The sequence below is a fragment of the Danio aesculapii genome, chromosome 18 (genome assembly GCF_903798145.1).
Source record: "Danio aesculapii chromosome 18, fDanAes4.1, whole genome shotgun sequence".
Classification (NCBI taxonomy): Eukaryota; Metazoa; Chordata; class Actinopteri; order Cypriniformes; family Danionidae; genus Danio; species Danio aesculapii.
In genome coordinates, this window is record NC_079452.1 from 12,549,400 (window position 1) to 12,564,045 (window position 14,646).

The 14,646-nt window shown below is 37.3% G+C and overlaps 1 protein-coding gene across 1 annotated transcript; it reads right to left on the reverse strand.

Moving 5' to 3' along the window:
- Nucleotides 1–7,396: 7,396 nt before the first annotated feature.
- fzd9b (frizzled class receptor 9b) lies at nucleotides 7,397–9,990 on the reverse strand. Its single transcript, XM_056478713.1, has one exon. The coding sequence runs from the start codon at nucleotides 9,548–9,550 to the stop codon at nucleotides 7,802–7,804; it is 1,749 nt and encodes a 582-aa protein (XP_056334688.1). The 5' UTR covers nucleotides 9,551–9,990; the 3' UTR covers nucleotides 7,397–7,801.
- Nucleotides 9,991–14,646: the final 4,656 nt, after the last annotated feature.

A 14,646-nucleotide genomic window follows, 5' to 3' on the forward strand; every position in this document is an offset into this window, starting at 1 on the left:
TCTTTAAGGATCTGTTAGGAAAAAAAATGTACCTTTTGAAAAGGTACCGCTCCAGTGACAGATTTTATACCTTTATTTCTGAGAGTGCATAATATAGAAAGTAACTTTCATTTAAGATTTACAAACGTTATCCAATTAGAACCACTTGTTTCGTAAACAAATCTACTTGTTTTTTTCATATAATACATCCACAAAAGAAATATTAGTTAAAAAATTTTATTGTGTTTTAATTATTTAAACATTTGCATATTCATTCATTCATTCATTTTCCTTCAGCTTAGTCCATTATTTATCAGGGGTCGCCACGGCGGAATGAACCGCCAACTATTCCGGCATATGTTTTATGCAGCCCCAACCCAGTACTGGGAAACACTTTTAAACACATTCACGCACACTCATACACTATGGCCAATTTAGTTAACCCAATTCACTTATAGCACATGTCTTTGGACTGTAAGGGTAACCGGAGCACGGAAACCTACTCAAACACAGGAAGAGCATGCAAACTACAAAAAGAAATGCCAACTGGCCCAGCCGGATTCAAGCCAGCGACCTTCTTGCTGTGAGGCAATAGTGCTAACCACTGAGCCACCGTGCTGCCCAAATATTTGCGTATTGTTTAATAATAATACTGAAATTAATATAAAAAAACTGCTTAAATATATATTACTTTAAAAAATGTGTGTGTATGTATGTATATATGTATGTATGTATGTATGTATGTATGTATGTATATATATATATATATATATATATATATATATATATATATATATATATATATATATATATATATATATATATATATATATATGCAGGTTTTTTTATAGTTTTACAATTTTTTAAACACCATTTTAAGGACAAAATTATTAGCCCCTTTAAGCTATGCATTTTTTTCGATAGTCTACAGAACAAACCATCGTTATACAATAACTTGCCTAATTACCCTAACCAGTTAACCTAATTAACCTAGTTAAGCCTTTAAATGTCACTTTATAATATATACTTTCTACTTTATAATATCTAGTAAAACTCTTGAAAAATATCTAGTAAAATATTATTTAATGTCATCATGGCAAAGAGAAAATAAATCAGTTATTATAAATGAGTTATTAAAACTAATATGTTTAGAAATGTGTTGAGAATCTTTTCTACGTTAAACAGAAATTGGGGAAAAAAAACAGGCAGCTAATAATTCAGGGGGGCTAATAATTCTGACCTCAACTGTATGTCTACTTTGCCCAATTTTACATTTTTACAAATGTCTGATTGGTGCAATATACGATACAATTTCCAGTACAATGCAAGACAGTGGCAACAAAACTACCAACATTCTTCAAAATATCTTTTTTTTCTTTCTATAAATCATTCAAACAGCTGGGGGAAAAAAGAAAAGTAATAAAAAGTTCATTCATTAATTTTCCTTCAGCTTAGTCCCTTTATTTATCTGGAGTCACCACATTGGAATGAACTGCCAACTTATACATCTTATGTTTTACACAGTGGATGCCCTTACAGCTGCAACCCAGTTCTGGGAAACATCCATAGACACTCATTCACACACTCTCATACACTACGACTTATTTAGTTTATTCAATTCACCAATAGCCCATGTCTTTGGACTGTGGGGAGACCGGAGCACCCAGAGGAAACCCACGCCAACACGGGGAGAACCGTGTTGCCGAGGCTCGAACCAGTGACCTTCTTGCTGTGAGGAGACAGTGCTAACCACTGTGCCACCATGTCACCCCTTTAAAATCTTTAGTAACTTAAAAAAGGTAATAAATGTGTGCCTTTTCAAGCAAAGAAATGTGAATGTTATGTTATTGCTGCATTTTTTTTAATATTGAGATTTAACACTAAAAGTAAGAAACCAAAACATGAATAATTGTTTTTTCTAGAACTAAAACTTCTTAAGGGAAGTAAATATGGCTCTTCAATGGATTTGCTTCAATGAAATATCACATAACATGCTGCAATATCAAATGAAATATTGAAATGGCCCTCAAACAGGAATAGCTCACTGCAAAATCCAACTCTAACTCCAAAATCCACTTGGCTTGATATTTTGATGCTTGACTATTTACCCTCATCAAAGCTACTGCGAGAGAGGAAGAGAGTGAATGAGAATGCATGTTCTGCTCCAGCGTTGACCTTTCATTTGTGCTTGGGCAGGTGCCTTTCAGACGCAAACCACTGGCCTGAGTCATTTTAATTGGTGCTTCTAAACACACACACACACACACACGGTTTCACCGGACGCAGTTTACTGACATTGTGATGGAAGTAAAGCGCGTCTCTGGAGAGGCAACCTGAGCTGAAAAATACCAAAACACTCTGTCATAAAACGCTAGCAGACTTCAACGGCCTGCTCTGAACCAGTGGCTGCTGAAAGGATGTGTGCACTTGCCAAAACTCTCTCAGAGGAGCCGCTTTTACAGTGTTGTGATGACGATTGGTAAATGACACATACAGCTGTCAGTTTAAATAAGAAAACAATGTGCTGTCTAGAACACATTTACCTGTCAGAGATAGCCTGTTAAGTATCGCAACATTGTCAGAAAGGATTAGCATTGTTATATATATATATATATATATATATATATATATATATATATATATATATATATATATATATATATATATATATATATATATATATATATATAAAGATACATTTGGAAACTATAATTGATTGTTATAAAAGTTTTTTGGGGAGGATAAGAACAATTATGGGTGAAATCATATTAATTCCATGTACTAACATGAACAAACAATGAACAATACATTTATTACAGTATTTGTCCATGTAAGCTCATGAAAATGCCGTTGTTCATTGTTAGTTTATGTTAACAGTGCATTAACTCATGTTAGTAAGCATGAATTTGGATGTTAGGAGGTTAAGGCATTGGTAAATGTTGAACTATGATTAATAAAGGTCGTACGAGTATTGTTAGTAAATGCATACACTAATGAAACGTTATTGTAATGTGTGTGACCTTATTATTTTCATTTCATTCCAGTTATTTAAGATGTAGATCAATTTTCTGTTTTTATTAACTGACATTTAATGGTTTTAATATTTAATGTTTTATTGATGACTGGATTATGTGATTCTGTTCTTTTTTTTAAATAGTAGGTATTTTGGTATATTTGCCCTGGCAAATCTCTGGTGAAGTTGTAAATCATCAAACAACAATTTCAACATAGGCTCAAACTGGAAATGTACCCCCATATACATTTCTGGAGATCACAAATTATGCAGCCAGAAGGACGTATGGCTGCATTTCGTCTTTAAAACGAACGCTACGGGGTGGTATGATGCCGTTCCTTTTCCCGCTTGCCAGCTAACCGCTTAATTCCGCATGGACGGCTTTCCTGCTGTTACCAGTTTGTCCACTGGCTCGCCGCATACATTGGCGGACTTGAGATGCAGAGAGTAGATGACCACGACGACAGGGTTTGAGTCCGGTGAAATACAGTTCCAGAAAGCAGGTAAAACAAAAAATAAAATAAACAAATAACTGGGCGAGAATGTGGAAAAATCTGAAAACGTGGTACAAATCAGGGAGCTTTTCTTTTTCTGGATTGCTTTTGAAAATTGGTTCACTGCAAAAAAATGCTTTTCTTACTTAGATTTTATGTCTTGTTTCTAGTCCAAATATCTAAAAATTCTTAAATCAAGAAGCATTTTCTAGACAAGCAAAACATATTGTCTTGTTTTCAGAAATAATATGCCAAACTTAAGTGAGTTTTTCCTTAAAACAAGCTAAATAATCTGCCAATGGGGTAAGATAAATAATCTTGTTTTCCCTTCGACATAAGATTAATCAACTTACTTAATTTTGGCATATTATTTCTTAAAACAAGATAATATGTTTTGCTTGTCTAGAAAATGCTTCTTGATTTAAGAATTTTTAGATATTTGGACTAGAAACAAGACAAAAAAAATCTAAGAAAAGCATTTTTTGCAGTGTTGGGTTTAGAGAAGGAGGAGGGTGAGTCAGTCGATTGGTTAGTCAGTCAGTTGACAGCGGCCTCTGATGGATTTATGCGAGAACAGCAGGTGCGAATGGCACTTTCGAGAGAAATTTGAGCGTACACAGCGGCCTCTGGTGGATTCGAGAAAACAAAAACTGCAAAAAAAAAAACAAAAAACGTAGCTCTAGGACATATTTGGTGCTCTTTAGAAATGTATGTAAGGGTAGGTTTTCAGAATGAGCCTGGGTTGAACAATTTATGGTGGGAGAAATCTGTGCATATGGAAAAGCTGAGGTACTTTAATTACACTGTACAATCAACTGAAAGGACCATGAACTTAATTTAAGTGTGTGAATGGCAAAACTTGGTTGTCAGCAAGGCCTCACTAAGGTCAGAAAAACAGTTTCAGATGGATGAACTAGGCTGTAAAAAATGCAGGGTTCCACACAATTCATTCATGTTGTCCAAACAGAAATCCTTTAAGTTAACTTAACAAATTTAATTGGTGGAAAATAAATCAATGAAGTTGTTCCAAAAATCTCAAGCATTGTGTCATTTCAGCTCATTTTAAATAAGCAGTTTGAACAAACATGAGTATAAAATGCATTAAAAGGGTATTCATTCATTCATTCATTTAATTTGGCTCTGACCACATGTTGAGATCACCAGTAAACTACTCAACCCAGAAGTGTCCGAAACACGATAAAGTAATATAATCATACATATTTTAACTGTATTTCAGCTAAGGTGTTCTTTTATTAACATTTTTACTTGATGGTTTTCAAAAGTAAATAAATGTAAAGATTTGTCAAGTGATCGTTGTTTTTGGGATGTGGGATACACAAGCTCATTTCCACTAAAGAATCACAATTATGCAAATTTACATCTCAAAGTTATAACTTTACTATTTTTTTTTATTATTATCTTGCAATGAAAAAATAATTTAGTAAATAATAATAATAATATTGATGATGAAATGTTAAGCTTAAATCAAAAAGGTGAAAACTGCAGTTTTAAGAAACTTGTGAGAAATTTGATATTATAAAATGATGAATTTTTAAATGACTCAATAAGAACTCATGTACAGTACATTTATTGTATTTTATTTAATATATTAATACATATTTAATATGTGCATATATTCTTATTATTTGGGAATGGAATAATTAAACATTATTTAAAAAAAATATCATGAATATCTTTCTGGACGTTTTATTAAAACTTAATTCATGACTTTGAAAATACATTCATTTATTCGGCTTAGTCTCTATTTCAGAGGTCACCACAGTGGAATGAACCACAAGCTTTTCCAGCATATGTTTTATGCAGCGGATGCCCTTCCTGCCACAACCTAGTACTGGGAAACACCCATACACTCTTGCATTCATTCACTATGGACAATTTAGCTTACCCAATTCCCCTTTAGCACGTCTTTGGACTTCGGGAAACCGAAGCACCCAGAGGTAACCCATGTTAATGCAGGGAGAAGATGCAATCTCCACACAGAAATGCCAACTGACCCAGCTGGGACTTAAACCAGCAACCGTCTTGCTGTGAGGCGACAGTGTTAACCACTGAGCCACCGTACTGCCCAAATGGGTAAATAGAATCTAATTTTAATTACTGGGTAGAAAAGGATGATGAACAAGGACATTTACTGAAATATTTTACTACTACAAAAAAAAAAGTATTGGAAATTAAATGAATCAAAGACTTGTTTATGTGGACTGCTTGAACAAATGGATTCGGAAAATAAATTGAGCTTTCCAGCTCTAATAAGAAGAAAGAGGGCAACTAAAGGCTTTTTTTAGGAGAAGACTCATTTTAAAGTTACTAAAGAGGCTGCAATATGATAAAAATAAATATTAATAAAACAGGTTTTTGCAGTACACCGAAAGCATGTAAAACCATCCACTTTTGTTAATGGAAGAACAAATTCACCGTTTTTGAGGAACATCCAACATGAACACGGGGAGAACATGCAAACCCCACACAGAAATGCCAAATGGCCCAGCTGGGATTCAAACCAGCGACCTTCTTGTAGTGAGGCAGCAGTGCTAACCACTGAGCCACCGTGTCGCTCAGGATTCAATTCTTCATTCATTTTCCTTTGGCTTAGTCTCTTTATACATCAAGGGTCACTACAGTGGAAAGAACCGCCAACCTATCCAGCATATGTTTTACGTGTTGGATGCCCTTCCAGCTGCAACCCAATACTGGGAGCCACCCATTATATTATATTATATTATATTATATTATATTATATTATATTATATTATTAATAATACAGATACAATACTCTAAAAATATATATTAAATATTTATGCTTGTTTGTTCTGAATTGGTTTGGCATATGCATAACTCCAAAAGCCAACAAACTGAATCAAACATACATTGGTATACGAATGAATCATCAAAACACAGATCTGCAGTTACTAAAGAGAGGAGGGGGGTGGTGTGAAGAAAATACAATTCAAGCTGCTATCGGAGGCCTACATGCTCCGGATCAAGCGTCGCAGAAAAGTGCCTTTATTTGCATGAGTGGCTCACATCAAAGAGCGGAGGGGGAAGAGAGAAGCGACGCGCAACAATAGGAGAATCTGGAAGTGCGCGTGTGCATGTGGTGCGCCTCATTAATGAAATATAATTCCAGAGCAACCTCTGCATTAAAAGGTGATGCTGTGAACGTTCGCACTGAGAAATCCAGGCTACTGTCTGTCGCTCTGCTCAATGATTCCCTTTGAGGATGAAGGAGAGAAAACCACTAGGGATTTCTGTTCTGGTAAACGCGCTTAAAGGAGAGCGCGCCTAAAGCGGCTGCGTCTGTCATATGGAGGGGAATTAAAGAGAGAAAATAGAGCAAACGACTGAAAGGGGGGAAAAACTCAACGTAGAGTGTAACACGATGTGCTAAAAACAAAAACGAGGCCTTAGCTACAAGCTTAATCTCCAGGATCCAAGCTTAGTCACAACTTTGAGCAATAGCCCCCTAAAACTGACAACATAGATTTATCCGTGTCAGGGGCGTACAAAGCCACATAGCCTTGTGTTGTTCGGGGGTAGCCCACTCTTTTGAAGGCTCCTGAAAGGGTCCCTCAAGGATCGATTTGCATTTGAACTGGGGGAACCTTTCAGATGCAAACCCAGCTCTCTTCATCAAAATATTTGCATTGCTTTGACGTATTTTCTTGTTACAGTCCATGTGAGAAGTCTCACCAAGGCACTTCTCTTTAACTTTCTACCTCTAAATAGATGCAAACACAGCCGTCCAGCACAACAAGTACTTCAATTAAATTAAAATAAAAGAGTTACTTGTGTACCAACACCTCAACTTATGTTTATTTCGATTTTGTACGACTAAATACAGCTGAAGTGAGCAATTAACTCTTCGTCAAATAACTTCTTCAGACAACTGTTGAAAATATAGAACAATTTATTATCTTCTTCCAAAAAGGCACTTATTAACAGACTGATCAATGCCAACTTGTGATAAACCAAGCAAAATTAAATATATATATATACAATAAATAGACATCTGGACAAGTACTTAAACATATGAACAATTCATTGAACAGCTTTTTAAAATGGGAACACTGTGCATTTCTCCATGCAGGAACAATTGCAAATATATTTAGCTGATTAGGATGTGCATATCGCTCTTGTATTCTGCTACAGCAAGCAATGATACAAACTTCTCCCTTTAAGTAACAAGTATTATCAATTTAATATTAGCTGCAATGTTGGGTTTTAAGTTCACCACAAAGCTGCACCGCATGTCTTATTCTCAAAGTTCACAGTACGGTGCATCACAAATGAGGCCTCATACATGTGTGGGACAGTCTGAGTAGGGGTCAGTCTTGGACATGTGCAGTATAACGGCAGGTGCTTTGTAGTGGCAGTGACTGGTGCTGCAGCTCCCGCTGCAGTGCTTTCTGCAAGTCCTGTCTGTCAGCTTTCTGCTGCACAGCCCCTGCCACGTCTGAAGCGTCTTTGAGCTCCAGACCCACACACCGCTGGTGATGCCCACCACCAGCGACATGAAGATTTTTAGCATGAACACGGCCACTGTGGGCACTGAAGACTCCAATGAGCAGTCCTCATTCCTTCGGCCCGGGAATGTTGTGCACTTACTTTGCAGTCCTCTGAATTTCCAGTAGTCCATGTTGAGTCTCTCGTAAAAGTAGCAGATGATGACACAGGTGGCGGGAACTGTGTACAGGATGGAGTAGATGCCAATTTTCACCATCAGCTTTTCCAGCTTTTCCGTGTTGGTGCCTTCGGTCTTCATCACCTTGCGGATGTGGAAAAGCGCCACAAAGCCAGTCAGGATGAACGACGTCCCGATGACAAGGTAACAAGACAGAGGTACGAGGACAAATCCTGTTAGCGCCCCCACATCCATACTGCCCACATAGCACAGTCCAGTGAGCTCATCACCCGCAACTTTCCTCATGGTGAGGATGACTATGGTCTTCAGCGCAGGAATGCCCCAGGCGGCCATGTGGAAGTAGCTGCTGTGCGACTCGATAGCTTCGTGACCCCATTTCTTACCTGCTGCCAGGAACCAAGTGAGGGTGAGGATGACCCACCAGATGGAGCTTGCCATGCCAAAATAGTAGAGGATGAGGAAGACTATGGTGCAACCGGTACTTTCCAGGCCTTCTTGGATAATATACAACTCGCCATTCTCACGGTCGCATGCGATGTTCTCTGCACCGGCGACTGATCGGATGATAAAAGCCACCGAGTAGACGTTGTAGCACATGGAGAGGAAGATGATGGGACGCTCTGGGTATTGGAAACGATGAGGGTCCAGAAGGAACGTTAGCACTGTGAAAGCTGTCGATATGAAACACAGAGTGGACCAAACCGCCATCCAAATAAAAGCAAAGTCCTTATCCTGTCTAGACCAGAACACGTCTACGGCGGACGAGCAGCGTGGTGCACATGTCTCACTCTTTTCCACATATTGAAACTTTTCTGGGTTTTCACAAACACCCATGGTGCCGCCTGAGCGACCATTCCCAGCCCCAGGCTGCCTGGGTCTAGGCGGGACAGGCAACATCCCCTCTCCCTTCTTAGTCTCAGTTTTAGTGTCATTCTCGGGGGCTTCCATGCACAGTGCATTAGGGTCATTTCTGGTGGGCAGTTTAGAGCAGTTCAAAGATTCAGGCCAGGCGTAGTTAAACTTCTCCATGATGGGCGAGCACTTCTGACGTGCTTGTTCACACATAGGACGGCAGGCAGGGATGGATGTGGACACTTGGTCTGTACACATAGGAGCATAAAGAGAGCAGAGAAAAAATCTCAAATGCACATCACAGCCATACTCCACCAGAGGGGCAAATTCATTCAGTTTAATCGCAGCTTCCCTCTGATTGTCATGGTCCATAAAGTTGGGCATCCGGGTGAGGTTGTATCCGATGCCCTGGCACATGGGAATGACGATAGGCTCACATTTAGCCGGTCTCCCTCTCTCCAGTTCATAAGAGCCGATTTCTAAACTGTAGGCAGCAATAACCAGATGACACCACAGAGAAATCACAATTTGTAGAGGTGAGCCTCCCATTCTGGAAGTTTAGTCACCTTTTTTTGAATGAAGTAAGTCAATGTGAAGTTTCCTGGCATATGCAGTGCCAAGAAGATGATACTTTTAGGTGTTAGGGTTGATTGTGTTGCTCCATAGACAGTCCTCAGATTAATAAAGTGCCAAATAATATTTAATTCATCATACAGTTAAAACGCTGTAGAATATATAATGCTCTTAAATGAAACTTCTCAGAAAAATCCCTTTTCAAAGTCTTCATAGCATATAAAATGATGCTTAATGTCCACGTTCGTCAGATATTTGTATCAAAAGCGCGCGCACAGTCACTATAAGCATTAATTTTTCACGCGAGTCATTACCGTGTTTAGTAGGACAAATAAGGGCAACAGTCTTCGGTTATCTCCAAACTTCTGTGAAGCATATAAAGTCCTCGAGCAGCTTCTCTGTCCTCCTCTCATCTACACTGGCGCACACTGAACTTTCGTTCTCCTCTCTCATGTCCTCTAATACGGGGGCGGGGTATTCATGACGCATTCGAGCGGTTCCTCCTACACTTCAGAAGAGCCAATGACGCCGAGAATAAGCTCCGCCTACTTACTACTGAAAATATATTGCATATATATGGAGGTTCCGCCCACTTACAACTGAATGCGCGCTCAACACAGCTTTTAGAAAAATAAAAACGTGGTAATCATTTCCTTCTAATACAGCATGTTATTGTTACTACTGCAAATTAAACCCAAAACGTACACGAGATCTCATATAAAGATTTTTTCTCTTATATTTATTCTCACGTATTCTAATTTATTTTTATCCCTTTAACTGCCTGCTCTACCAAATGGTTGACCATATTTTGACTGTTTTAAATAATGACTGTTAAAATAATGTATTACACTACACATCATTGTTGGTTTGCAAAAAAAATCAAGCAAACATAATTCTGTTGCACAGCTACACTTGATTTTAGTTTTATTGTAAAAAATAAAGATGATTCAGTATTCAAAAGTTATTTATTTTGATTATGTTTGTAAAATAAATTGGTTGTACACTTCATATTTTCAGATCTTTTAACGTATATGCATTCATTCTGGTACTTTTTTCCCTAAAACAGACATATCTCCCATTGAAAATTTAGAAATTAAGGGGTGTGTTTAAAATAAATGCATTGAGTATGTTAACCAGCGACATTAGGATTTAAGAAATGCAATCCTTTTTTTCTTTTTTCTTGGTGGGGCAGTTAAAATGTTAAAGCTACATTTACTAACAATAACTTTAGTTATTATATTTTAGCCTAACCTATTGTTTAGAACGTCCATGTGTCCAATGCAAACTATGGAGCTCTTTATTTTGGTACACTAAACTCATTTTACTTTGCGTTCCTTGCTAATTTATATAAATGTGAATCCTTGCATATGAGATTTCAACCACAGATTTAGCTGTAAAATCATAAACAGCCAAAGATAATAAAATGTTCCCCTGTGACTCTGGTGTTATATAGTCTAATAAAGCAGAGGCAACAGTGGAACATTAGGGTGCAAAGGAATTCATCAAAATAGCTGCAATGATACTCAACACCTCAGGATATTGCTGCAAAGGAGAGAACTGAGTTCATTCCGAATTTAATGAAAGAAAAACAAAGGCCAGACAAGAAATGTTAATTATGAAAATAATTCATCTGTCCCAGGTTTCATTAAACCTTGCCTTTTATTAAACTTAAATATTTACACTGAAAAAAAAATCCACATCGAGTCGATGAGAGATTCATATGAAGGAAAAAGATAATTATTACCATCTAGTGGCTATACGATGTACAACAATTCCAGACATGCAATAAATAAGATTGAAAAGCTTCCATAAATGTAACTGAAATATAAAGAATGTCCAAAAATACTTAAAAAAATAATATATAATCTGTCTCATTCATTCCTGGATGCATTAATCACAGACTGAGCTCAGGTTTAAAGCCACAACGTTTTGGTCAAAACAAAACAGGCTAGATTAGAAATCCCTTCTGTTTGATGTGGTTACAGTGGGCATTTAAACCTTTTCACCCGCGGTGTTAGATTGTAAGCAGTTATCAGATTTGGATTTGGCATACTAAGCCTCACTTAGCCTGAAAGAGCACACAAAGTGAGTCTGATACCCCTCCAGCTCGGGAAGGAAACACATACCAGACAGAATGATTTTTATCACCCTCAGCGTTTGCACGTCAGACTCCAGTCCAATCCCATTTTGGAAGTATGAACATCGATTTTACATTCACACAATCATTCTTATTCAAAAGCAACCCGCATTCCATGAAGATATAGAGTACATTTAAATGCACAGGCTTTTAAATACAGCCTACTCCAAACACAGTCACGCAGCACATGCACAATCTCTGCAGGCATCGAAAAATTCATCCTCTGTAGAATCGGAAAACTCACTAGTTAAAAATACTGGATTGTTTTATTGTATTGTTTTTAAAATATATTATATTGTTATATTATATTGTATATATTATATTGTTATCTTGTTATATATATATATATTGTAAAATATATTATATTATGTTGTTTTTTATTTGTTTTTAATATATAACGACATTCAGCATTTTATTTTTTGTTCTTTTTCTCTCTAAACGTTAGAAGGAATAGGGATGTCTTTAAACTTAATAGGGATAGGGTTGTCTTTAAACTTATATTTAAAGTCTTTATATATATATATATATATATATATATATATATATATATATATATATATATATATATATATATATATATATATATACACAGTTGAAGTTAGAATTATTAACCCACCTTTGAATTTATTTTTCTTTTTAAAATATTTCCTAAATTATATTTAACAGAGCAAGGAAATTTTCACAGTATGTCTGATAATATTTTATCTTCCGGAGAAAGTCTTATTTGCTTTATTTTGGCTAGAATAAAAACAGTTTTTAATAAAAAAAAGATTTTAAGTTTAAAGTTAAGTAGTGGATATTCTCTTTTATTCACCTCACACAAAAGCTACTTTTCCACTATGGGCTGAACTGTTCTGTTTCCTTTACTGTTCTATTCTGTGTCAGTCCGGTCGGTCCAGTCAGCACACATATGGATTTAATTTACCGCTGATTATGAAACTCTTTGGAATGTAATACAAAATGCATCTTTTTGATAAAAAAAGATTAACTAGCATGCTTCTGCTTCGCCAAATACATCATTTCAATGTAGTGATGCCATTGGCCCATGAACATTTCCTGCTTATCAAACTATTTCATAACTGTAACAAGAGGCAATTCAACCATAACTTAATGTTAAAACAGCTATAGTAAAACAGGAAATACATTGGGACCATTGTTTTTGTTTACATCCCTTAAAATGGTCTATAAAGAAATTGGTAGTCAGGCAACATAGGGCTGACATCACGCTCACACACGGACCATGTCTAACTGTACCAAAGACTATAGAATACACAAGACACAGTGTTGCCAGATTGGAAATGTCAAAGTATCATACCAGAACCTCAAAATTATCGTGTTTGGAGGAAAATTATAGTACACAAGTCATACAGTACAGCTATTATCTAGCGTTTTGACACAACATGCAAATTACCATTAATTAATTTTCTTTTCGGCTTAGTCCCTTTATTAATCCGGGGTCACCACAGCGGAATGAACCACCAACTTATCCAGCACATGTTTTATGCAGCGGATGCCCTTCCAGCCGCAACCCATCTCTGGGAAACATCCACACACACTCATTCACACTCATACACTACGGACAATTTAGCCTACCCAATTCACCTGTACCACATGTCTTTGGACTGTGGGGGAAACCGGAGCACCCAGAGGAAACCCACGCGAACACAGGGAGAACATGCAAACTCCACACAGAAACACCAACCGACCCAGCCGAGGCTCGAACCGGCAACCTTCTTGCTGCAACAGCACTACCAACTGCACCACTGCATCGGCGCAAATTACGATAATACGTTAAAAAAAAAACTAGAAATACCTCAGTGGGAAGGTTCAACTCCACCTTTGAGTTGCTGTCCTGCGTGTGTTGCCAGATGTTAAGGGATCCATTTTGGGGTACAAATCGGAAGCCATCATGGACCGCAACATAGTGCTGGTTGGCTTGAAAGCAGTGCACCCTTCTGAATATTTAACACACTCTGAGGTGTGCACAAGCCCATTCAGAGTACCTGTAATGAGCCGATTTCGTGGCTTTGTTTTGATGAGCTTAACTTTGGAAAAACACGTTCACATGACGGATTTGAATAGGGAAAAATGAAAACATCAAGGGCAAACTCCCCTGTCCTTCTCACCTTCCTTTTCAGCATTACTTTTTAAAACTTTATTGCTTAAACAATCAACCTCAACCTGAAAATGACTGACTTAAGCACGGCTGTGCGCGGCAGGAATGTTAACTTGTGAGAGAGAGCCCTTCTCCATGTTGATTGGCTGAGAAAATGTAAGGTAAGATGAGATAGAAAACGTGTATAACTTCACGTTCACCTCACAGACAGTAGACAAAAGATGCAGCTAGATCAATTAGTATAGAAGCCCTAAGATTACAATGAAATTCATTTTAAATTCCATAAAATTCTGAAATTATCGTACATTATTACATTATTTTTTTTCATTATTAATCGTACATCTTACAGAGGTCGAAATTATCGTACAAATATGATAATTATTATACCTCTGGCAACACTGACAAGACATGTCAGTCGTATCTTTTTGAATGGGGAAAAGTGTAACGGTTAATATGGTGAGTAAAGCCTAGTACTAGTACAGGAGCCAATCAGCGATCGATATATGGCGAATAAAGCCCGCCTTCTAGTACATGAGCCAATCAACGATCATTATAGACTGACAATACTTTGGGGGAGGGGCTCAAAACTGACAATACTTTGGGGGAGGGGCTCGAACCAGACGTGAGTTTCTGCAGATTTTGTGTGATTTGGAACGTTTAGAAGTGAAACTAAACACACAGTTGTTGTTTATTTTATTGGTGATTCCCAATATGAAATTCAATGGTAAGCTTGGCAAGCAGTTTTGGAGAATTTAATGTTTCTCCTTTCAGGCAGAATGCCCGAGCGTACTGCCCGAGATGTGTTTCAAAGATGGCCGC